The following is a 25,327-nucleotide window of genomic DNA, read 5'->3' as shown; positions in this document are numbered from 1 at the left end:
TCGCGTGAACGCAGCGTTCGCAATTGCCGTTCTACAGGTGGAACTTTAAACGTTAATAACTTTTTAACAAAGTCTCAATTAACAAATTAGCATTCTTGATTTTCATCTTATTTTGACCTCCAGAATCTCCCATTCAAATTTTTCCCAGCGGTGACCGAACACCTTGTATATCAACCACCATACGATTTTGAGTCTCGACTACGCATGTATACCTATTATACAATACATAAAGTACGGAATAGACTTATCGTTTAACACTAGATTTCCGGAAGCCGTCAGTTTGACGGACGTCAGATTTCATATTTAAAATTACAGAACGTGTAAATATTATTTTTCAACAACTTATGTTGAATTTAGTTGATGTAATGGCATGAACACATATTTTAATTAAAAGAAAAATCGTATTGTAAGGTAATCGTCAGTATGAAAGTTATCAATAAATATACGTATGATCAATGCCCGTAAATCTAGTGTTAATGGAATTTCGTAATACATGAATTAATATACTAATCTCGTAAAATATCAATGGTTTTAGAACAATCTTTCCGTCTAAGAAGCGATGCATTTAGCAATTATAGCCAACCGAAATATCAACATTTAATAACGTCAAGTTTTTTTCAAAACTATTACCTACTAAAACATGTACAGGACACAAATGACTCTGATTTACACACTTAGAGTTAAACAGGTTTAAATTTATAGGGGTAACAATTTACTTTATTTCTTTTGTAACTCTATGTTCTTAGTAATGCATAAAAACTATTTTATTTATATAGACATAATACATACACAATGTTACGTAATTGTTATAAATTATACTTATAATTAAAATTATAGTAAAAATTAATATTCAAAAGTATATATTTGTGAATTCATTTCTGCCATCAATTTCCTTACTTCCTCTGTTCCATACCTTATACCTTCTCTCTTCAACTTTCTATTTCCTTTCTTCCGTCTTTGAGAAATTTCACCATTGGTCTTCCTTCCACCTTATTGATTTTTTGCTACTTCTTTCTTCCATAATAATTTTCAATCTCTTTAGAAGCAAATGCTAGAATAAATATCAAACTCTGGAAACTGCCATGCTTGATGTGATCCTGAAAGAAAAACGAAATTGAGGTTGTTTCTGATAATTCTCTGTAATTGTATTAAGAAATAGATTATCCTAATTGCAATTACGTTCGGACTGAAGTAGTGTGGCTGAAAGTCATCAGTGTTAAGGTTTCTTCTATTTCATTACATTGTTTGATAGTAAATAAACGTGGATTCTGCTACAGCGTAACATTACTGACAAATGCGTAACGTCGTTAGGAAATCTGGGGAAGATGAATGAAAATATTGTTTGTTTTTACGAGTTTCGAATATTCAACAAGTCTACAGATACAGAGAATTACTTTCGATCATCTGAGTATCTGAAAATCGATATCAAACCGCTATAAAACGAATATATCGCCGTTCAAGGTTATCATTTCGAATACTAAAATTAAACCTTTCAATCTGAGGTAAATAAAAAAAAATAACGTTCAGTTTAAAAAATGAACGGATAACCTCCGAATGTTTTTAGAGCTTTTATCTGGAATAAGAAAAAAATCATCGCAGTATGCAACCTATAAAATCATCCAAAAACTGTATTGGAAATATCCATACTTTATAAAAGAGATATCCACAATACATTAAACCACGTACCAATTGTTTAAACTGTATTAAATTTGTACCAAACTCATATTTCGTTTTGCAATACCTAGTGAATTACCTACATTATAAATTGCAATACTCAGTAACATATTGATATATAAATATTTATAATACTGAAGAATATATCCATATTTTTTTGCAACACCTAGTGATTTATAAAAATTTTAAATTGCAATACTCGTTAACATATCCATATTTCGTTTTACAATACCTAGTGATTTATATAAATTTTATATTAAAATACTTATTAAGATATTTATACTTCGTTTTGCAATACCTAGTGATTTAGATAAATTTTAAATTGCAATACACTGTCCAATATTCATATACATAAATATTTGCAATAGTCAGGAACATATCCATATTGAATTAAGTAGTCTACCAAATGTTTCAAGTATATTACATTGTGTCATATCCATATTTCGTCTTGCAATACTTGTTAACATATCCATATTTGTTTACAATACCTAGTGATTTACATAAATTTTAAATTGAATACTCAGTCTGATATCCATATATAAATATTTGCAATACTCAGGAACAAATCCATATTTAGTTTTGCAATACCTAGTGATTTACATAACTTTTAAGTTGCAATACTCAGTCCGATATCCATATATAAATATTTGCAATACTCAGGAACATATCCATATTCGATTAAGTAGTCTACCAAATGTTTCAAGTATATTACATTGTGTCATATCCATATTTCGTCTTGCAATACTTGTTAACATATCCATATTTGTTTACAACACCTAGTGATTTACATAAATTTTAAATTACAATACTCAGTCTGATATCCATATATAAATATTTGCAATACTCAGGAACATATCCATATTAGATTAAGTAGTCTACCAAATGTTCCAAGTATATTACATTATGTTATATCCATATTTAGTTTTGCAATACCTAGTGATTTACATAACTTTTAAGTTGCAATACTCAGTCCGATATCCATATATAAATATTTGCAATACTCAGGAACATATCCATATTCGATTAAGTAGTCTACCAAATGTTTCAAGTATATTACATTGTGTCATATCTATATTTCGTCTAGCAATACTTGTTAACATATCCATATTTGTCTACAACACCTAGTGATTTACATAAATTTTAAATTGCAATACTCAGTCTGATATCCATATATAAATATTTGCAATACTCAGGAACATATCCATATTAGATTAAGTAGTCTACCAAATGTTCCAAGTATATTACATTATGTTATATCCATATTTAGTTTTGCAATACCTAGTGATTTACATAAATTTTAAATTACAATACTCAGTCTGATATCCATATATAAATATTTGCAATACTCAGGAACATATCCATATTCGATTAAGTAGTCTACCAAATGTTTCAAGTATATTACATTGTGTCATATCTATATTTCGTCTAGCAATACTTGTTAACATATCCATATTTGTTTACAACACCTAGTGATTTACATAAATTTTAAATTGCAATACTCAGTCTGATATCCATATATAAATATTTGCAATACTCAGGAACATATCCATATTCGATTAAGTAGTTTACTAAATGTTTCAAGTATATTACATTGTGTCATATCCATATTTCGTTTTGCAATATCTCGTGATTTACATAAATTTTGAATTGCAATACTCGTTAACATATCCATATTTCGTTTTGCAATACCTAGTGATTTAGATAAATTTTAAATTGCAATACTCTGTCCAATATTCATATACATAAATATTTGCAATACTTAAGAATATATCCATATTGAATTAAGCAGTGTATTAAATGTTTTAAGTATATTACATTTGTGTCATATCCATATTTCATTTTGCAATACCTAGTGATTTATATATATTTTACATTACAATATTCATTAACATATCCATATTTCGTCTTGCAATACCTCGTGATGTACATAAATTTTGAATTGTAATACTTGTTAACACCTTAACGATCATATTTTTCCAAGAATGATCAGTTTTCTGTATTGGACTTGTTTCTAAGCTATATTAAAATGTGGTTTTTGTTAATTACAATGTTGTATCTAATGTATAATTTGATGGAAAACAAGTATTGTTATCTCTTAAACCGTTAAATTAAACACAAATATCGTTTTTCAAAGCAGTCAAACTCGGGCATAAGCGTTAAGGGATTAACATATCCATATTTCGTCTTATAATACCTAGTGATTTATATAAATCATCAATCATACATAAATTTTACATTAAAATACTCATTAACATATCCATATTTGGTTTTGCAATACCTAGTAATTTGCATATATTTAAAATTACAATACTTTATTTCATACTCTTATATGTAAGTTTGCAATACTCTGGAACATATCCATATTTAATAAGAAAAATATCCATATTTCGTTTTGCAATACTTAAAAATATATCCATATTTAACAAAGAAATTATACATTATAGTATCATTTCTTTAAAATATATTGAAAATTATTGTGAATTATAATATATTGCACCTTATCCATATTTAATTTGCCATACTTAGCGAAATGTACCCATTTTTATTTGTTGAAATAAAAATAGCTACGACCTTCGAATCTAAGGAAAATATAACCTTAAAAGAAAAAAATATGAATCATAATATTTTTAGCTTCAAGTCAAACAAATTTGTCTCTTACCAACAAGAATGACGAACTTATAACATTATTCTAAATTTGTATTACATAATACAAATTCAATTTTTACGCAATGAAACTTTAGTTCACACTATAAAAGGTTTTATAATTTTGAACTGCAAAAACACTAAGAACACGTGTCGTTATAAAATTCGTAATATTACTGAAATTCAAACAGTATATCAACCAAGATAATGATTTTTCTTAATAGTAATCTATAAAAGGTGTTTAGTATGTTACCTGTGAAAGCGTTGTTGTGATCTGCAATGACGAATGTATAAAATATGTATTCTTACTTCACAGAAAAGTCTTTATACCAAACCCACGCCATCAACCGTCGCCATTCGATGCCGAGATTCAATTGATCACGTAACAAGTAGGTACTCAATACTCATCGCACCAGGCGTTTGAAACACCGCAGTGCCATCTACAATTTTCTTTTTTCTAACAATGAAAAGTAAGAAACGTAATATACCTATCTGTATCAACTTCATGTGTATAAAGATTGTTCAATCGTAGAAATGTTTGTAACAGTTGAAAGATGACGTGAATTAAAATCGATTCCATACAAAAATAGTGGAAAAATAAATAAGACGCCATGCTGTTTTTATAGTTTCAGGATCAAACTCGAGTGTCATGGCCACGGCTGTGGAAAGTGTTACGGCGTTGTAGGTTCAAATTGTGTTAAAAATTTTTTATAAACACGCTTTGCAATAAGAATGCTGATGAAGGGGTGGCGCACGATTCTCGTTCACATTCTTATCGCCTGGAAAACGTCAGATTAACTTGGTATAAATATAACCGGGACGCGTATAATCAAGCAAACGAACAGCAGAAGTGAATCGTATAGAAACGACTAAGAAAAGCGCCGTAAGGTTTTACGGCGTGAAAGGAACGGATACAGAGGTTAGTGTATTGAACACACTACCCTAGTCAGTTAAGATGGTAGTCATTGTGGTTGTGGGTAGTGGTGTGTATATGTACACAAGTGACGTCATTGATATCAATTTAGTTAAACGTTTAACGAAGAAGCAAGAGAAGAAACCCGATTTCCATGAATAGCAGTGTTTATAAGAAAAAATACTCATCTTATTTTAGTTTCGTGTCTAATATCGTTTAGGAATACGTGAATACTAAAGTGTTTATAGTAGTGATCAATTGATAATCCGTATATACAGGGTGTCTTGCATAAAAAGTGTTACAAGCGGTTTTCTTCGAAACTATCAAAGGTAGTGATAAAATTACTTTCCTATATACTGTAGCTTGCCGAAATCAGTTATGTAATATACTTGGTTTCGGTTCACCTTTGCGGATAATTATAGCATTTCTGTTCTTCTTTCAAAAAGAATGTCATGAACTTAAAAATTTGAGAATAGCTCTTTCCAAAGCAAGTACTATTTATCTGAAACTGTTATATCAATAGATTGGACACATGAAATAAGTGTTACTACAGTATTGATGCATGGAAGATTTACTCACAGATATATTAAAAGTATAATATTAACAGTTCGATTGATATCAACGTCTATAGGCGTTCAGTCGATTTATTGCTGTGTGCGGTGAATGCCTACATAGTTCGTTCTGTAGTTCAATGACATACATATTATTTTGTGGTGTTCCTAATGTCAATAACGTTATTAAACAATTGAAAAGTATTATGCTTCATTTATTTTACGCGTTTAAAGGCTACATTTATGGAATCCGTCAATTTGTTGGGTTTGATTCCATATTTGAAGTTACAGAACTCATTTTAAGCGCGACGGGATACGTAAGTTTAATACATTGTGATTTACCAATCATTTTACTCGACGTTTAATAAACAGCTTGTAACTGCATTGTACGCGAGACACCTTGTACATATTTTCTTCTTCCTCTGTATATTACTTTTCTCTGTCTTCTAGTCCCTCTGTCTCCTTTCTCTTTTCGTTCGTCAGTTCTTCTCTTTCCCTCTGTTTATTCAGAAGCATTAAAGTACCTTCACTCTAATGAGTCTTCGAAAGAATAGGATTGCATGGCGAAAAAATTACGAGTCGATCGCGACTCGATTGAAAATCGACGTATTATTCTGTCGGGATTGTTTGACTGCTAATTAGAAGTGTAACGGTAAACACAGACGCAAATATGCAGTACTTATAGATTTGTATCGTGTAATATTTACAAAGGTAAGCAAAATTTAACGTATACGCGGGTTTACGGCTCGTTAAAAAAAATGTTCAATTCGATATTTCTTTACCGCGAACATTTCGAACGTTAACCGTGTTCGAGACTTTTCTGTATGGTTAAACAATATATTTCGTTTGAGTTATTCTTGTCATATTTTGAAGACGATTAGTAGGATTAATTTTCAGTGTATCATCAATTTTCGTATCGATCGAAAATTGGGTCATCGAGATTAAGTAGGGGAAGACCAGAGAAACGAGTATTCACGTTTCTTGAATCAGATTCGATGATTCAATGCGCGATGAATATTGTTAAAAACACGCGTTCGGTGACGGCGAAGTTCTTCCTAGATTTTAAATTCTGTTCGTTAAATGAATTTGTATGACTCAAAAACATGTTTTGAAATTCCAGTTAAGAGATTTATCTACTGTAACAATTACTTGGGTGACAAATATCTTATCTGTAAAATGATAAAAATATAGCTTACTACTTTAAGTTGTCTATCGTTAAATGTTAGTTAAATATATTTATTAATTGCATGAATCTACTTTTGTAATAGGATTGCAGTAATGTCTAAAAAGACCAATTGCAATAAAATGTTGGTACATCAATTATCATCTGTGCTGCCTAATGATAGGCCAATCACAGCCATAAGTGTTGTTGAAGACATAGATAAATGTCCACCAAATTTCACAGTGGTGAGTAAGATGATTACAAATTATATGCATTTATGGTGTTTTTTTATGCAATTATTTTTATTATTCTTCATAATTTGTGTAGATCTCTAGAACATACGATCAAGACACGGATGCTGATTTAGGAAGAGAAACTGGACTATTTATTAAAAGAAAAGCCAGATACATATGTTTCTCAAAGACTGAAGGGTTACCTCATTGCGTGATCGAAGATCTGGCTGTCATTAACGAACGAGATTCTCCTCCAGAAGGATACAGCATGATTTCTTATACTGTAGATTCAAGTGAGCATACGTAAGACTGATCGCTATACTGTTTGTTAGATAATCATTTTCGTTTAGTACATTGCGATAATGAATTTTAGTGCAGAAGGCATGGAGAAAGAAACAATTGTGCTATAAAATTAGAAATAAGGAATTATGCTTGAAAGCAGTTACGGATATTATTATATGTAGTGGAATTTTGCGCAAAGTATATACATCTAAAATGGCTCCAAACGGTTTTGTCGCAGCCGGGTATGTGTAACGATTTATGAATTTACGTAAAAATATCGTATAAACTTATTTGTCGTTTATATTTAAAGTTTGGATTTTTCAGTGTTATAAACGGAGTTTGCGTTTGCTACAAAACTGTGGATATTGCAAATGGGAATTCTAGTTCGCAATCGTATGTTAATATAGAGTAAGTATTAACTTTACTTAGAACGTAATTAAAGATGTATTCGTATTCGTATTTACCAACCAATAAATCGAACATTTCGGTTTGCAGTTTATTTCAAAATGCATCTCCAAATCCATCGAATGGAACACCTCACAAAATACCTCCTGAAAGGCCACCGAAACCAAAGTTTTCACCAAAACCAACGAATGGAATTTATCCGCAAATTGGAGGAAATGCGGGAAAGGAACTGGACGAATCCAGTGACAGAGATTACGAAATATTAAGTCCCAGTGCGAGAATCAGGCCCACGAGACCTGCCCCGCAACCACCTTCGTCGTCGGTTGGATCCACATCAATTTATGGTACACTACCAGGTTCATCCGATTTGGATGGAGTCCCATTCGTCCTTCATCCGCGTCTTAGTGTTCACTCGGATTCCTCTAGTGTAAGCGATTTTAATAATAACGTTGTATATTGGTTTCTATTCATTTTTAACGGTAACATTGTTTTCAGAGTAAACTTCCTGTGATGAAAGTCTGGACTCAGAAAGATCTGGATAAGGAGGTAAGATAAAAAAAGATCTTAGTCAATGTCGATCACCCCCTCTCCTTCTTCTCAATTTATTTTAAATTTGGCATATTTATAGCATTTGTGTTATTCATTCCCATTGTCAATTCTCTGAAATTATAGGCGATAGGACAAGGGAAGGGGAATGAACGTGCTTATTGGCGATAGTCGAAATATATCAATAACTTTCGAACCCTTGAAAATGTTTTACTGAGACTTCTATCAAAAATAACGAAAAGTGACTGCTTTCAAACAAAATTAGGGAAAATGTAATCTGGTTAAATTTCCTATGATATGATTGCATGTAATTAGATTTTAATTGCATTCTAGTCGCGCGGTAATCACACGATAATTAGATAGTCATTACACGTTATGAAGATTTACGATTATAATTACACCGCAATTAGACGGTAAGTAGTATCGTATGATTACAGTGCAATTGAAGTGCGATTATATGCCATCGTATCGTGGAAAATGTAATCAAATTTGTATTTTGTTCAACTCTGATCAAATTCAGTTTATTGTTGTTTACCCCGACTTGCTGCATATAAATTTACGGTAAAATTGACAGTGGAAATTAATGACGACCACATAAGGTTGCACACAACAATATCGTTTGCAAACAAACCCAAGTGATTTGCGACAAAAGCTCGTTGCTCCGCCGTATCTTAGATCAGACGTAAATGGGTCAATAAATATACTGTTCTTTGTATTACTTTGTTTGATAACTTCATATATTTTCTCTTATCGACTTTTTCACTGCAGAGCTGTAATTATTATGTATAAATAGTAACTTTGTATAAATTCAGTTGCGTCTGTATCTATTTGGAGTATAATACCTTGTTGTTTTGGTTCTGTCACACATAGTCACATGGTTTTGTTTACAGTTTTTTTGTCACTGAATGAAATATATGACCATGCACAATTGAAAACAAATCTATGGAGAGGGGGGGTTTGTTGATCGCCCATTGATTAACTGTTTGAACTGTGCCACACTCTAATTCAAAATATTGCTTGTTTACTTGCTTAAGCTCTTTAACATTTCGGAATTAAATGTTCATAGCATATCAATATGATGATATTTTTCTTTTCAGTTTTGTTATGATTTCCGCGCGGAAAGAGAAACGTGAAGAGAAACCACTGTGCCAAACCAATTGTGTGATTCTTCATGCAATTCTACAGCTATATCTATACAATTGTATTGATAATATAGCGAAAATACTAGCCAAGTGTAATAGAGTGCCTGAACGAGTGATTACTAACCCGCGAAAATGGAATCTTTTTAACATTTACCGATGAGATGTTCGAGTGTCATAATGTCCATTTTCCGATATACTTTTCTTTCTCCCATGTCCTATTTAGATTTTGATACGAGTGACAATTAGCATTGTATTTTTATAGAGTTGCGTTGTATTTTTATAGGTAGTAGAAGTTATATATAATTGTACCATATGTTCTAGTTGTTTATAAAGCATTACAGAATATTTAATATTGTACTGATGTACTCCTATTTCTTAAATCAGATTTAAGATTCTTTTAATAAAGTCATCTATAATTTTATTTGCAACAAGGAAACAACCACATTCACATTTTCATCCTGAAATTTTCGTCTATCGATTCCTCATTCTGTATTCGATAGCTTACAGAAACTTTTGCTATTTTTATAACCCGTAATTACATCTATAGAGCTTTTCAGACGTCATTGAGATGAAATAAAATTAAGTAAAAATTTATATACATTTCTATTATCAAATTTCAAGATATCTGTGACAAGGTACGAAAACATTTATATAACAAGAATGTAATTATGGGTTAATATAAAACTACAGATAAATTATGTGCAAACGAAACGTCATATTTTGTATTTTTTCAGATTTGTCTATTTGTCGCATATTTTTAATAATGAAATAAGTTTTAGTAACTTGTCATTTTAATGTCTTCTATAATAGAAAACAACAGAAAAAAAATGTTCCCACGATAAAGGTATAAATTTTCGCGGTAAACAAACTGTACTCGCGATCTCAGCAGAATAAGCCAAGCTTAACATACGTTGCTACGAAATTATTTAATTTATTGTTTTCATTAGTCACGCTATAAATATGTATGAAATATTTTATTAAAATATATACAACACATTGAAATACTTTTTACGTTGAAAAGCTGTTATAAATAAATTAATTCCTATGGTTTTCCATTTTTTCGCACAACAAAAAAATGAAAAAGCCTTGCGTTAAAAAAGGATTATTAATAATAATTTACACCATTATATTTTACACTTGAAACGTGTTTAACGATGAACTGTGTTGGAAGCACAGTCTGAATATTCACAGTCACTAATTCTTATTTGTTTTTCTTTTCACTGATCTTTAAAAGTACACGAGAACAGCTACTCCTTGCGTGTCGAGAGAATGCGTTTGTCTGTTAACCAACTGTATTTATCGAAAACTCTAACCACCTATTAATGGCTGCATCATTTTGTTTGAAATTTGTGGGAAAAACTTGAGAACTTTCTTGCTTACTTCTAATTAACAATTACTAACAAGTTAAGAGTGTACAGACGCTCTTAGAAGTTGGGCCATCGATGCTCGACTGTTTTCAATATGATTGCTGTGGCGTAGTTGCAATATTTGATTAGTGTCATAAATTACTGGGGATAACCAATGAGAATTAAATAGTACACCTACTTTTTAGAAGATTGACCATAGTATTATAACCCGCTGTGAAAGCAAGTTAACTGTAGTAGTATAACCTGCAGTAAGATCCAATGCATGGAGGCATGGTTAGCCCATGGGTTACTCTACAAAACAGAACCAAACCGGGTTAGGGTTAAAATCCCTGCTGTGACGCAACCCACGAGCGTTGCCAGGTGCATACTCTCGACGCGCGTATAGTACTCGAAAATTATCACTCGCCCTCGTCAGGTTCTTGTCGAAACAGGTTACTTGGAAAAACTTGGGCCAGTCGTCAGACGAACGGCCCAGTCCAATGTCTGACATGAGTGGTGTTGTTGGTCGCGGAGACACCATGCTTCTCCAATACCGCGGTCGCCTTAATTTTATTCTTATACTTCACGTCCTTCGGTTTCAGCATACTCTTGTGGTTACTCAGCAACCTCGATGGCGTTAGAATAGATTTATTGCTAAGACCCGTTGCTTCCAGGAAGTGATCGTAACCACTACTCGAATTGGTCGCAGCGAGAGGAACATTATTATTGTCTTTGGTTGCGGCAGTTTTCTCGTTCTGGCTAACCGTGGCCCCGAGGTTACCAAGTCTCTCCGAACCGTCGCCTTCGGGCCTGTCAGGATCGTCGGACAGGTTGCATTCGTCCAGATTAAATTCCTCGAAGTTCTGTCTAATGTCGAACTCCTGATCGAACTCCGGATGGACATGCTTCTCCTTGGTTTTGCTCCTTTCTTTCGTCTGCTCCTCGGATTCACCGCCGATCTTGAACTCTTCGAAATGACGAACGATGTTCGTGACCCTGGGCATCTTCCGCGCTTGTTCGCCGCCGGATTCGTGATTCTGTCGCGTTTGGAACGAAGAACGAACATTGTTGAACCTGTTCTTCCAAAAGTTTCCCTCCTCGTTCGTTCCCGTGACTTTGTTGATGGTTTCTTCAAAGTTCAAGCTTCTGGCTGATGTCACGTTGATGCCAGCCGACTTTAACGGCGAGGATATGAAACCGAAAATCTTCTTGCTGTGCTCGGTGGAACTCGACTCGAGCAACGGCTGCTTCTTGCGCGTCTCGTCGATCAGGAACGAAGGACTAGGAATCTTTTTCAGGATCAACGTGTTGTTTTTGAATTGTGGCTTAGGCGGTAACGCTGGGGGCGTTTTCGGTGGAGGTGATATTATCTCGGGAAGCGACTCTATGTCCTCGTAGTCGAGGTTCTTCGCTATGGTCAATCCCTTCCCAGACATTTGTAAACAGGTCTTCTCCTCGATCCTTTCCATCTTCAGAGGTGGATTCGACTTTTGAGCTGTCTGCGACGAGGGGAACGTCGCGTGCCTCGTTTCCTTCGCTTCGACCTTTGGCTCTATAATTACTATCGGAATGGCTTTCGATTCCTCTGACTCCTCGAGGCTCGACTCGTGACTGGTGATATTGGCTGCAACGCTGGAGGGAACAGACTGAGCGAGACTCATTCCAAACTCGTCCTCCGTGGCAGTGGGCTCGAAGTTGCTGACAGGGGCATCGTTGAATTCGTTGATAGATACCTCCTTTTCCGTGATAGTTTCTTCGGAATTCTTTCTTTCCATTTCAGAGCCCACCGACTCGATGTCGGACAGCCTTGCCGATTGAAAGCGAACGATTCTCCCTCTATGTTTAAACCTCCTAGACACGGATAGAATGTTCTCCTCTTCCTCCATATCTCTCAGAAGGATCTGGTTTACGCATTCCAGAACGGAGTTGTGATTGCTGTTTGGTCGATAGGTGCTGTGCCTGAAAACATCGTCGTTGATTCTGTCCTCGTCCGGATCGCTGTACCAGTTCCCGCTGGTCTCTTCCACGTTTTGTTCCTCCATTTCCATTTTTGGGGGCCTGTGAAAGAGCATATAATTGCTTAAATTCAATTTAACGTTTTATTCTTAAAGATTATCTGTTGCTAGACTATTCTCTAAACTGTAATCTTTTTACACATACTGTATAAATGCAAGCTTGAATTTTTAGCAGAGACCAGTATTTGTTTAATTTTTATTTGCACCGTGGAGACGATTTTCATATTTTTTGTTTGTCTAGTATCTTATGTGTTCTCTACATATGTAAAGATTAACGTTTTACTTGGTTTTTCTAGGTCTCCAATTTTCTCTCTCTTTTATTACTACTTTCCAAAGTTTCCTACTGTGGTCCAGTTCTGCGTTTAAACGACCTGTTTTATTCATGTTTATCGTACGGTAGTGGTTGAAATAATCCAAATAACATCAAAAGAGACACTTAACGACCACTTGTCCGAGTCTAAAAACTGTAGACAGTGGTTAATGATCCATAACGTGAACGTGTATGCACAAATGGAACGTGCGACAACCGAGAAATGCATTTCAGTGTCATCGCGTCTATTAAACTCGTGACAAAGCAATACTGTCGAAACATCGAAATCATCGCTACTAACTTATCTTACAAATAGCATTACGTTATAAAAAAAATTTCTTCATCAATCTGAGTGAGGTAGGATAATTCTGACCACTCTTTAATGTCCTCGATGTAAGAAATAATAATTCTTTTTGATTATAAAGCACTATTACGCGGCAATTCAATTTTTGTCACGCATAAAAACAATACTTACACACTGCTATCGTTGCTGTTACCGCAGCCATCGTTGCTGTTGTTATGGTTACCATAATCTTCGTTAGTTTTCGGCGCTTCGGTGATCGCGTTCTCCGTATGCTCCAAGTTCCTAGAATTCGTCTCGTTGCAAGCGTTAACGTAAATAGGTTCTTGCTCCTTCTCCTCGTCCTCCGAGGCGAAATTACAGTCCATCCCGTCGTCCTTGCTCTCCGTCCTCGTGATGTTCGTCGCTTCGATCGCCTCCGTGTTTTTGCCAGCCTTTTGCGTCTTCGACCTACCGATTCCCGTCCTCTTTTTCGCCAGCTTGGAACCGTTCTCCACGATCGTGATCTCCTCGTCGTCGTTGTCGTCGTAGATCATCGTCGTCTCGTTCTCGCTGTCGGTGACCATCGTCGGCGTGTATCTGCTGGATTTGTTCAGCGTCGAGCCGGGCGACACGTCCGTGCTCTCGCCTTCGCAGAAACCCTCCGTACTGAGCAACGAAGGACTGCCCTCCGTGGTGGTCGTGATAATAGACACGTCCGTGTTCTCGCTACTCGTTAAACTCGTTTTCGAGATATCGCTACCAGCGAAGCTGTGAGTCTTTTTAACGCCTCTGTCCAGGTCGTCGAGCGCGACGGACACTACCGACGGGCTCAGCTTCGTAATTATCTCGCACTTCAGATTCTGAATGTCCTTGCTGATGCTGCTGTCTTGCCTGGATGCCAACTGAAATCACAAAATACGCGTCAGTAGGAAAACAAATTATTTAATAAAAATTCCTGGTGGTATTTTATTTATTTACTTCGACGCTGGACGTTTGCAGATCGCAATCCTCGATGTTGTTCGCCGTCTCGATGTGCATCGAGGCCTTGCCAAGCGTCTGCTCGCGTTTGCATTTGATGTAGTTCTTCGTGTAACGCCTGAGCCTTGCAATTTCCAGCTGTTGGTTCCTGATCACGTTGTCCTTCTCGCAGAGCAGCTGTCTGATCGATTTCTGCTCCTGCTTGAGCCGCGCTTCGAGGACGAGCAGAGCGCGGAGGATCCGCGATAGTTGTTGATCCCGAAGCGTCCTCTCGGACTCGTGACCCGTGGTGCGATTGTCCAGCTCCTTCACCAGGTCGCGGCATCTCTTCGTGGCCGCCTTCAAGGCATCCTGGGTGCGAACCAGCTCTTGCTTGAGTGTCCGCACCTCGGTTTCCATCTGAAGAATAATTTACCGGTTATGGAATATTCCGAATACACTTCTACGGAACTTGGTTGTTAAAATAGTTGTTTTTCTAGCCATCGAAATTAATTCTTAAGCGTTTGCTCGAAAAATAATAATATTTAATCGTGGAAAATTACTTCATATAACCGGGGATTAATTCGTAATTAACTGTACATGTTGCGTAGAGAACATTGATAGAAAGAGTGATCGAAGAAACCAGGTGACTTTGGTAAAATAGATTTATCATCTGCGTTAGGCGATCAAGGCAATCTAATCTAGCGTTGAGTTTGATCGACGATTTTCGATACGATGATAACGCTACTTTTTAATAGCGTTTACAAAAGCACTCTTGAATAAACTGTATTTGTTGTGTTTGGATAATGCATGTTGCAAAATACTTAAAAAAAGAAAATAAAGAAAATAGATCGATCGATCTCAAGTGTATGTTTACCGACAGCGCATGGCGTGGATAATTTACCGACTAGCAATGATTCGAAAAAAGAATTTTTTTCTGAAACATACGAATATTCGAATACTTAAGGGGTTAGGTAACTCCAAAATTTTGAAAAATTCGATATTTTGTTTTTTGGCTTAAATAATAGTTTGAAGCCTTGAAATCATTATGCGAAAGGTGCCAGTGTCGGAACAATGTTTTTGCTGAAAATTTAGAGCCTCAAACAATGACGTATATCTGCTTATACAGGGTGTTCGGCCAACCCTGGAAAAAATTTTAATGGGGGATTCTAGAGGCCAAAATAAGACGAAAATCAAGAATACCAATTTGTCGATGGAGGCTTCGTTAAAAAGTTATTAACGTTTAAAGTTCCGCCCGTACTGAATTTTTTTCTCGAAAATGCGCAAGATTTTGGAGGTATGTCTATTCACCAAAAATTAGTGTAATTGACCCCCGCAACCGAAAATAATTTTTTTAGAACGATTTGAAATTTTTTTTTTCCGTCAAAAAATTTCAGACTTTCTCGAATTTTTTTCTAGAAAGTGGGTAGGATTTTGTGGGTATGTCTATTTGCCAAGAATGATTGTAATTGACCCCCGCAACCAAAAATAATTTTTTCAGAATGATTTGAAATTTTTTTTTTTGTCGAATTTAGGCACCTAATTAGATTTTAGGTAAGGAATTTTTTTCTCGAAAGTGCGTAGGATTTCGGGAGTATGTGTAATGACAAAAAATGATTGCAATTGGCCCCCGCAATCGAAAATAATTTTTCTAGAACGATTTGTAAAATTCTTTTTTTGCCGAAAAATTGCAGCACCTACGCGATTTTTTTTCGAAAGTGGATAGGATTTCGAGGGTATGTGTATTCACCAAAAATGATTATAATTGACCCCCGTAACTGAAAATAATTTTTCCAGAATGATTTGAAATTTTTGAATTTAATTGTTAATAACTTTTTAACGAAGCCTCCATCAACAAATTAGTATTCTTGATTTTCGTCTTATTTTAGCCTCTAGAATCCCCTATTAAAATTTTTCCCAGGGGTGGTCGAACACCCTGTATCTGCGTATATCAAACTTTAAATGCATTTTCCTTGGAACTATGTTCTACAAAACGGTGTGCAGAATTACTCCAGTTCTAATTAATCAATTGCTTTGAAAATTTACAGTTATCTTTACTATTATATTTATTAAGCATTGACGATCCGTTTTTTTAAAAATTGTCTAATAATTCTGCAAAATATTAGTAATAAAAACTCGGTTTTTGATAAAATTCGATTTTAGGTTTCAAATATCTGCCATATTGTTAATTTTTATACAAATTGAAATGTCTCATCGTCAATGCTAAGGACTTTTATCATAGTTAATGGAATATTTCTGTTTTTGTTGTAGACAACAATCATTTTACCATAATCCTGCACACCTGTTAGGCATCAAAAAATGAAGTGGCTCGGGAACATGGCGCTGTGTAGGCTTAATTATAAATATTTTTTAAACATTGCCAAGGGGTTTTTTTCAATATTTGTTATACCTAAATACAGTGCAAAGTCTCAGGATAATTGACTGCTTACTTTTTCTACATTGTAGCTTAAAAAATTGCTTTGTTTTCCATACTGCTAGAGTTACCTAACCCCTTAAGCATTTAATTTATACGGGTAAATAAATTGACTTGGGAAATCTTCCATCTTTTACTACATCTGCTAGTGGTATGGATGCTCGGTTCAACGTTATTCAATGAATGTAGCGATGGGATCGAGCGTATCGCAATGAATTTTTATTCTAGCAAGTGTTATCATGACGAAATGAATCTAAGTACTGATTTGAATACTAAAAATTGACATACTACAGAGAGAGAGAGAGAAAGAATAATAAAATGTGTTTTAATATTGTTTATAATGGAAGAGCTCTAATACTTGTAAAATTGTACGTAACTCTAGTTCAATTAAAAACGCTGTAAAATAACAAGTACATCATTGAATTATCAAATATTGCTACGCTTTATTTGTTTCACATTTTAATGTGGATCGTCGGGGGTCCACAGTTTGAGAAACACTGGTCCAGAGTTTCCAAAATCAAACACCCAGGCGCAGTAAGTATAGTACGACCTAAGGAGGAACAATGCGAGCGCCGAGAGGCGAAGACCTTCGCTTTGTTCCGCGGGAAGCTCAGTCTTGAAGGTTGACTTCGGAGGAACCCTGGAATTCGTCCAGGTGTAGACTGAACGAAGACCGGAAGGACCTGACCTGCAGCAGAAGCCGTGCAGCCAACAAAAAATAAAGGAGAGGGTATGTCGAAATAGGAAGGGCATTTATTATTCGACTCTCAGCTTAAAGTCCATTCTGTGTTACGTGTTTTTCGTCAATGGATGACAGTGCACGATCAATCTGCCAAACTGGATCAATGTCACTCGTGCAAATCCGTCGGATTTATTATTACGAATTAATCCTTTCGAAACGATCTCGTCGAACGAACGATAATTATACAATCTCGGGTTCGAAACAAAACATCTGAAATCTTATTACGAATCCTTTGCTTCGTAAAATACGATTTAAAACCAACTTAAATTAACGACACAGGACTTATTAAATAATTTTACTATATTCGTGTTTCATGTAAAATAGAATAATATTCTCGTATTGAAAATTTACAGTGATATTTCTCGTTTCTTTACAACGTTCTCGGTTTTGTATGTTTATTGGTTTCGGCTCGTGAATTTTTCTATAGCTCTGAATAATTCTACTTTTAATTGAATAAAATCTCATTCACGAGATTCTTGTCCGATCACAGGCACGCCTTACAAATATTATCCCGGGTTTCTTGGAAACCAACCAGCGACGACTAATGGTTAAAACTGACCCTTGGTCAGGCCTGGGCACACACGGTGTTCGTGCTGTCCAAGAATCCCAGTTTATGATGTTCTGCAGGTAATAAAGTGGCGTCTGATGCGCAAGGGTCTTCGTGACCCTCGCAAGCTTAATTTGCGCACCAACAGTTCGCTTTCCCTTCGTAACACCCATTAAAAATTACAGCAGCATCGTTGTCGGTATACTCGGTGTTTCAAATATAATATTTAAAGTCCATGTCACGGCCTCGAATTTGAATCTGTTATATTGTATAATTCTATACAGTTTTCGTTTTTGGTATATACAGGGTGTTCGGTCACCCCTGGGAAAAATTTTAATGGAGGATTCTACAGGCCAAAATAAGACGAAAATCAAGATGACCAATTTGTTGATGGAGGCTTCGTTAAAAAGTTATTAACGTTTAAAGTTCCACCCGTACTGAATTTTTTTCTCGAAAGTAAGTAGGATTTCGGGGGTATGTCTGTTCACCAAAAATGATTGTAACTGACTCCCGCAACCGAAAATAATTTTCCCAGAATGATTTGAAATTTTTTAATTTTGTCGAAAAATTTCACACCGTCTCCAACTTTTTTTCTCGAAAATGGGTAGGATTTCGACGTTAAGTCTATTCACCAAACATTATTGTAATTGACCCTCGCAACAGAAAATAATTTTTCCAAAACGATTTGAAATTTTTTTTTTCCGTCGAAAAATTTCACACCTCGAATTTTTTTCTAGAAAGTGGGTAGGATTTCGGAGATATGTCTATTCACCAAAAATTATTGTGACTGACCCTCGCAACTGAAAATAATTTTTGCAGAACGATTTGAAATTTTTCTTTTTCATCGAAAAGGTACCTAATTAGATTTTTGGTAAGGAATTTTTTTCTTGAAAGTGCGTGGCATTTCGAGGGTATGTGTAATGACCAAAAATGATTGTAATTGACCCCTACAACTGAAAATAATTTTTCCAGAACGATTTGAAATTTTTTAATTTTGTTGAAAAATGTCACACTTTCTAGAATTTTTTTTCTCAAAAGTGGGTAGGATTTCGAGGGTATCTGCAATGACCAAGAATCATTGTAATTCACCCCCGTAACCGAAAATAATTTTTCCAGAACAATTTGAAATTTTTTTTTTGTTAGTCACCTAATTATATTTTCGGTAAGGAATTTTTTTCTCGAAAGTGCGTAGAATTTCGGGGGTATGTGTAATGACCAAAAATTATTGTACTTGACCCCCGAAACCGAAAATAATTTTTTTAGAACGATGTGAAATTTCTTTTTTCCGACGAAAAATTTCAATATCCCCTTGTCGATTTTTCTTAAAAATTTGATTTTCATTTCTAATAAATTTAGTTGACGCTATAGGGAAATGTTATCTAATACTTTTTTGTAGGTACCCATGGGCTCCGCCTCAGAAAAAAATTTCAATGAGATACCTTTACTCTTGTAGGTGTTATGGCCGTTTAAAAATTTGACCAATTTTAGAGGGTTTTTCTCACTTTACGGTGTGAAGGAACAACTTTTTCAATATTGTTAGAATTTCTAAATATTCTCCACTAAAATACGCGTTGTTTGCATTTCTAAAAATTAAAATCCTCCAATCCGTTCAGGTGTTATGACATTTTAAAGATTCACATTTTCAGGGAAGCATTTCTGGCCAGGAATTATATTTTCGGTAAAGAATTTTTTTCTTGAAAGTGCGTAGGAATTCGGGGGTATGTGTAATGACCAAAAATGATTGTAATTGACCCCCGCAACTGAAAATAATTTTTCCAGAACGATTTGAAATTTTTTAATTTTGTCGAAAAATGTCACACTTTCTAGAATTTTTTTTCTCAAAAGTGGGTAGAATTTCGAGTCAATGTCTAATGACCAAAAGTGCTTGTAATTGACCCTTGCAACTGAAAATCTTTTTTTTTCCAGGACGATTTGAAATTTTTTAATTTGGTCGAAAAATTTAAGCACACACTTGTTGATTTTTCTTAAAAATTCATTTTTAATTTTTAATAAATTTGTTTGATGCTTTACAAAAAAGTTGTCTAATACTTTTTTGTAGGTATCCATGGGCTTTGCTTCAGGAAATAATTTCAATGAGATATCTTTACTATTGTAAGAGTTATGTTCGTTTGAAAATTGGAACATTTTTACGTGGTTTTTCTCACTTTACTGTGTGAAGGAACAACTTTTTCAATATTGTTAGAATTTCTACATATTCTCCACTAAAATACGCGTTGTTTTCATTTTGAAAAATTAAAATCCTACAATCCGTTCAAGAGTTATGACATTTTAAAGGTTTACACGAAATTTTAGGGAAGCATTTCTGGCCTCACATTAGATTTTCGGTAAAAATTTTTTTTTCCCAAAAGTGCGTAGGACATCGGGATATGTTTATTCACAAAAAATGCTTGTACTTGGCCCCTGTAACTAAATATAATTTTTTTAGTATGATTTGAAACTGTTTAATTTTGTCTAAAAATTTCAGTACTTGCTCGAATTTTTTCTCGAAAGTGGGTAGGATTTCTGGGGTATGTGTATTCACCAGAAATGATTGTAATCGACTCCTGCAACTAAAAATAATATTTCCAGGACAATTTGAAATGTTTTAATTTAATTTTTTAATAACTTTGTAACGAAGCCTCAGTGAAGAAATTGATATTCTTGATTTTCGTCTTATTTTGGCCTCTAGAATCTCCTATTAGAAATTTTCCTAAGGGTGGCCGAACATCTTGTATACGAGGGTCATTCAAGAGTTTTTCTCATTTTGCAGGGTCAAGAATCAACTTTTCCAATATTTTTGCGATTTCTACATATTCTCTGCCAAAATACGCGTTGTTTGCCCTTTTAAACATTAAAATCGTCCAATCCGTTCAGGAGTTTTAACATTTTAAAGATTCCAGGGAAGCATTTCTGGCCTCACATTAGATTTACGGTAAAGAATATTTTTTCTCGATTATGCGTAGGATTTCGGGATATGTCTATTCACCAAAAATGCTTGTAATTGACCCCTGAAACTAAATATAATTTTTTTAGTATAATTTGAAATTTTTTTAATTTCGTCTAAAAATTTCAGTATCTACTTGAATTATTTTCTCGAAAGTGAGTAAGATTTCAGGGGTATATGTATTCACCAAAAATGATTCTAATTAAGCACCGCAATCAAAAATTATTTTTTCAGAACGATTTGAAATTTTTTTTTTTTAATTTTTTAATAACTTTTTAACGAAGCCTCAGTCAAGAAATTGATACTTTGATTTTCGTCTTATTTTGGCCTCTAGAATCACCCATTAAAATTGTTCCCAGGGGTGACCGAACACCTTGTATACAAGGGTCGTGTTCAATAAGTCCTTAGAAAATCCAAGACCTGTCGCTCGTAGCATCGAAAATGGTTTGTTTTTAGTAGGCATCATGACTCACTAGACAACTCTCAAAGTTTCACTTATATCTACCGCATAGTTTCATTTTTATTGTCGATTGAAGCAAGGAACTTCCTCTTGCATAAAGACAATGCACGGATGCACACCTGTACAGTTTCGATGGCCAAAATCATGGAATTAAAGTTCGAATTATTACAACATCCATCGTATTCACCGGATTTGGCTGCCAGTGACTTTTTTTTATTTCCAAACTTAAAAAAATGGTTCGGTGGACAACGGTGCACGTCGACGAGGAGGTCACCGCCCAAACAGATGCTTATTTTGAGGACCTTCCGAAATCTTACTTTTTAGATGACTTAAAATAGTTGGAGAAACGCTTGGAAAAGTGCATAGAGCTAAAAGGAAATTATGTTGAAAAATAAAAGAAAATCTATGTAAAATAATTTGTTTTTCTATCTTTTTCTATGGACTTATTGAACGACCTTTGTAGTACTCCCTCGTTGATTGATCGCAAAATTTGAATAAATACTATACTAAACTTGCGAATACATCATTTTGGTGCAGAATACGCCGGTAAATTTTGCAACGGTGATTTCAGGAACACCGTGCGTACATAGTGGTACTTAGCCATATCTACGAAGAAACGACGCGTAACCAAAGAGCAATTTATGCGTAATCGTTTCGTGGTGATTACTTTGCTCGTAGTTTGTCGAGGAAAACCGATCCGTCGATGAAACGTAACGGGCATTTCCGGCGACGGTGAAAATAATTTGTCCACGTTTCTCGCGGTGGAATCGTATCGACGAGTCTGGGCCGTGCAATTAAATCGCAAGATGCTGATCGCGTCGAGAAGGAGAAACGCGTCTTTTCAATTAAGGAAACACTTCGAGGTAACGGAACTGTGCCGGGTATATTTACGACGAGGATTCGAGCCCACTTCCTGACGTTTTACGAACATTGTGTTAACGCTCTCGTGCATTCTGTCGCTATTTTATTTATTTTATAACAGTCGATTAAGATCAAGAAATTAAAGTTTACGCGTGCAAATGAAATCGTAACGTTTCAAAAGACGATTCCTCTCGACACCAAATATTTTTAAAGTCGGTTCGGTATATAAAAACAAAGTTGTGGGCCGATTCGTTCCGTATCCTCTTCCAACGTCCCCGATCGAGTTACGTCTGTTCCGAGAACTCAGTCTTTTGTAATCGTAAGAAGAGAACCAGTGCCGTATATCGTTGCAGAGTTTGTAGGACGTATCCCGGCGTAAAGATTTCGATGCTCTGCTGATAAAGGGGAGCGTTTATTCGAAAGTAATTGCCTGTTCAATTTAAAAGTAGCACTCGAAGATAAGAGAGGCAAGTCGAACGTAATAACAGAATGGCGAGGCGATGTCGTTTTCGTTCGAATAGAACAGTCGTTGCAAGAACATCGTTGCCAGTAGCGCGATAAGGCGGGGTTCCAGTAAATTTATGGAAGTGGCAGATCGCAGGAAGTCGCAAATTTTCGCTGCTGTATAAGCGTTGTTAATTACACGGCAACGGCTGCTGCGATGAACGGATCTTCCTCTAAAGTCCAGACGTTTCCTCGGGTGTGTATTCCTCGCCGCCAGGGAAAGTAAACCCACAACTTAAAATCCTTCGATTTTCGACATCGACATCGCGTCGCTACGTACAGTGAGCGTCAATATAAAGTTAACGCTTGAAATTTTCAACTTCTCTTTGAGATAATTTAAAAGGTATAAAAGAAAACAGGAAAAAAGTGTATGATATTGAAAGCTCAATTTGTCTTCAATAAAAAACATATTTATTTAGTAATAATTTAACAATAAGCAAACATATAATGCAAAGAACAAAAAAAGTCCCTTTTTCTTGAGTCAATATAAAGTTAACATCTATAGGTATCAATAACAATTTTTCCTTTTTTTTGTGAAATTAATATTTTGTTAAACATCCGTTATTTTTTACAACTTCGGTCAATCTATTTCTCATAGATTTGGCCAACGAAGATGTATAATTTGCTGGAATTTGATTTCATTCTTCTAAAATGACTTTCTTGAGAGTTTCTTTCGACGTTATCTTTCTTTTTCGTATTTTTCGATCCAGATAATCCCATAGAAAATCTATAGGATTAAGGTCTGGGAATTGCAAAGTATGTTTTAATTGTTTTGGTGTTCTGTAAAGGAGCCACTCCTTTGCCATGCGTGATGTATGCTTCGGATCGTTGTCACTTCGAAATGTCCATGTTCTTGATAAATTCAATTTCGTAACGGAAGGCTCCAAATTTCTCCGCAATATTTCAACATAATCCTCCGTTTTCATTGTCTCTTCAATGAATACGAGATTTCCAACCCTGGAAGCAGGCATACACCCAGAGTATCACAGATCCCCCTCCATGCTTGACTGTATGGACCAAGTTCTGTTCCTTCAAAGCAGTATTTTTATTTCTCCATATATTTTGGCGGTTTTCTGTCTTGATAGATTTCGAATTTGCTCTCATCGGCGAAGAGAACATCATTTCAGAAAGATTCATGATATTTGAGGTGGTCTTTAGCATACTGTAACCGTTTCTTTCGATTCACCTCAGAAATCATTGACTTCTTCCTCGGAACTCTTCCACATAACCCTGCTGTATTCAGTGTTCTATGGATTGTACTTGCACTAACCGTTTCTTTCTTTAGATTACTCAATTCTTCCGCTATTTTGACAGCACCCGAAAAAGGATTTTCTTTTACTTTTCTGCAAATTTGCCTCATATCACTCTCATTGAGTTTTCTTGATCGCCGTTTATGATCAATATTACTTAATAATCTGCGATTATTATATTTGTCAATGACATTTTTCACAGCCACATGGCTTCTTTGCACAACTTTAGCAATTTCTCTTAACCCCTTAACGCTCATATTTTTCGGGTTAACCAACAATGATCAGTTTTCTTTCTTTGTTTCTAAAAATGCAATTTTTGTTAATTATAATGTTGTATCTAACGTATAATTTGAAGGAAAACAAATATAATCATCCCTTAAACCGTTGGATTAAATAAATATCATTTTTCAAAGCAGTCAGACTCGTTATGAACATGAACGTTAAGGGGTTAAGGACTGTCTACTTATATGCATTTCGATTATTATTTGACGATCTTCAACAGTTGTTTGTTTACCAATGTCGAGATTACACAAATAGTATCTCCTGTTGTTTTGCCATGGAAACAAAACACGGAGATTTCCCAAGATCATATTACTGAACAGTGATGCCAACATAACCAGAAATTGTTGCAATAGTTATAACTATGTACATAAAAGCAGGGGTGTTAACTTTATACTGACTCAAGGAAAAGGGACTTTTTTTGTTCTTTGCATTATATGTTTGCTTATTGTTAAATTATTACTAAAAAAAATATACAGTGTGTTCGGACACCCCTGGGAAAAATTTTAATGAGAGATTCGAGAGGCCAAAATAAGACAAAAATCAAGAATATCAATTTCTTGACTGAGGCTTCATTAAAAAGTTATTAAAAAATTAAATTAAAAAATTTCAAATTGTTCTGAAAAAATAATTTTTGGTTGTGGTGCTTAATTAGAATCATTTTTGATGAATACACATATCCCTGAAAACTTACTCACTTTCGAGAAAAAAATTCAAGTAGATACTGAAATTTTTAGACGAAATTAAAAAAATTTCACATCATACTAAAAAAATTATATTTAGTTACAAGGGTCAATTACAAGCATTTTTGGTAAATAGGCATATCCCGAAATCCTACGCACAA

General features: G+C 34.8%; 2 protein-coding genes across 9 annotated transcripts in view; one reads left to right on the top strand and one right to left on the bottom strand.

The window, feature by feature from the left end:
• Nucleotides 1-4,863: 4,863 nt before the first annotated feature.
• On the top strand, nt 4,864-10,391 carry Mvb12 (multivesicular body subunit 12-like Mvb12). 4 transcript variants are annotated; one of them, XM_076770910.1, is made up of 9 exons: nt 5,350-5,559; nt 6,292-6,492; nt 7,050-7,188; nt 7,271-7,469; nt 7,550-7,700; nt 7,783-7,866; nt 7,954-8,290; nt 8,359-8,409; nt 9,507-10,391. In XM_076770910.1, the coding sequence occupies exons 3-9, from the start codon at nt 7,060-7,062 to the stop codon at nt 9,540-9,542; spliced, it is 987 nt and encodes a 328-aa protein (XP_076627025.1). In that variant the 5' UTR covers nt 5,350-5,559; nt 6,292-6,492; nt 7,050-7,059; the 3' UTR covers nt 9,543-10,391. The 4 variants fall into 4 exon arrangements, with proteins under 4 accessions (XP_076627023.1, XP_076627025.1, XP_076627026.1 ...); XM_076770908.1 differs by lacking the exons at nt 5,350-5,559; nt 6,292-6,492 and adding an exon at nt 4,864-5,236; XM_076770911.1 differs by lacking the exon at nt 6,292-6,492.
• A 117-nt stretch (nt 10,392-10,508) lies between these two features.
• Nucleotides 10,509-25,327, bottom strand: part of LOC143344630 (uncharacterized) — a 93,619-nt gene continuing 78,800 nt past the window's right edge. For all 5 annotated transcript variants that reach the window (XM_076770864.1, XM_076770866.1, XM_076770869.1 and 2 more), the window contains exons 2-4: nt 14,484-14,882; nt 13,698-14,407; nt 10,509-12,955 (exon numbers count right to left, since the gene is read on the bottom strand). In XM_076770864.1, coding sequence (XP_076626979.1) covers nt 11,377-12,955; nt 13,698-14,407; nt 14,484-14,882 — 2,688 coding nt within the window. In that variant the 3' untranslated portion in view covers nt 10,509-11,376. The remainder of the gene's footprint in view (nt 12,956-13,697; nt 14,408-14,483; nt 14,883-25,327) is intronic.

This window comes from Colletes latitarsis, chromosome 8, assembly GCF_051014445.1.
Source record: "Colletes latitarsis isolate SP2378_abdomen chromosome 8, iyColLati1, whole genome shotgun sequence".
NCBI lineage: Eukaryota > Metazoa > Arthropoda > Insecta > Hymenoptera > Colletidae > Colletes > Colletes latitarsis.
This window is presented reverse-complemented; position numbering and strand designations above follow the sequence as displayed.

Bases quoted from the DNA above. Each gene is read 5' to 3' on its own strand.
- Mvb12 (XM_076770908.1), top strand. From the start codon at position 7,060: ATGTCTAAAAAGACCAATTGCAATAAAATGTTGGTACATCAATTATCA. The intron at 7,867-7,953 runs GTAAGTATTAAC...TTCGGTTTGCAG, and splicing joins CAATCGTATGTTAATATAGA to TTTATTTCAAAATGCATCTC. The intron at 8,291-8,358 runs GTAAGCGATTTT...CATTGTTTTCAG, and splicing joins TTCACTCGGATTCCTCTAGT to AGTAAACTTCCTGTGATGAA.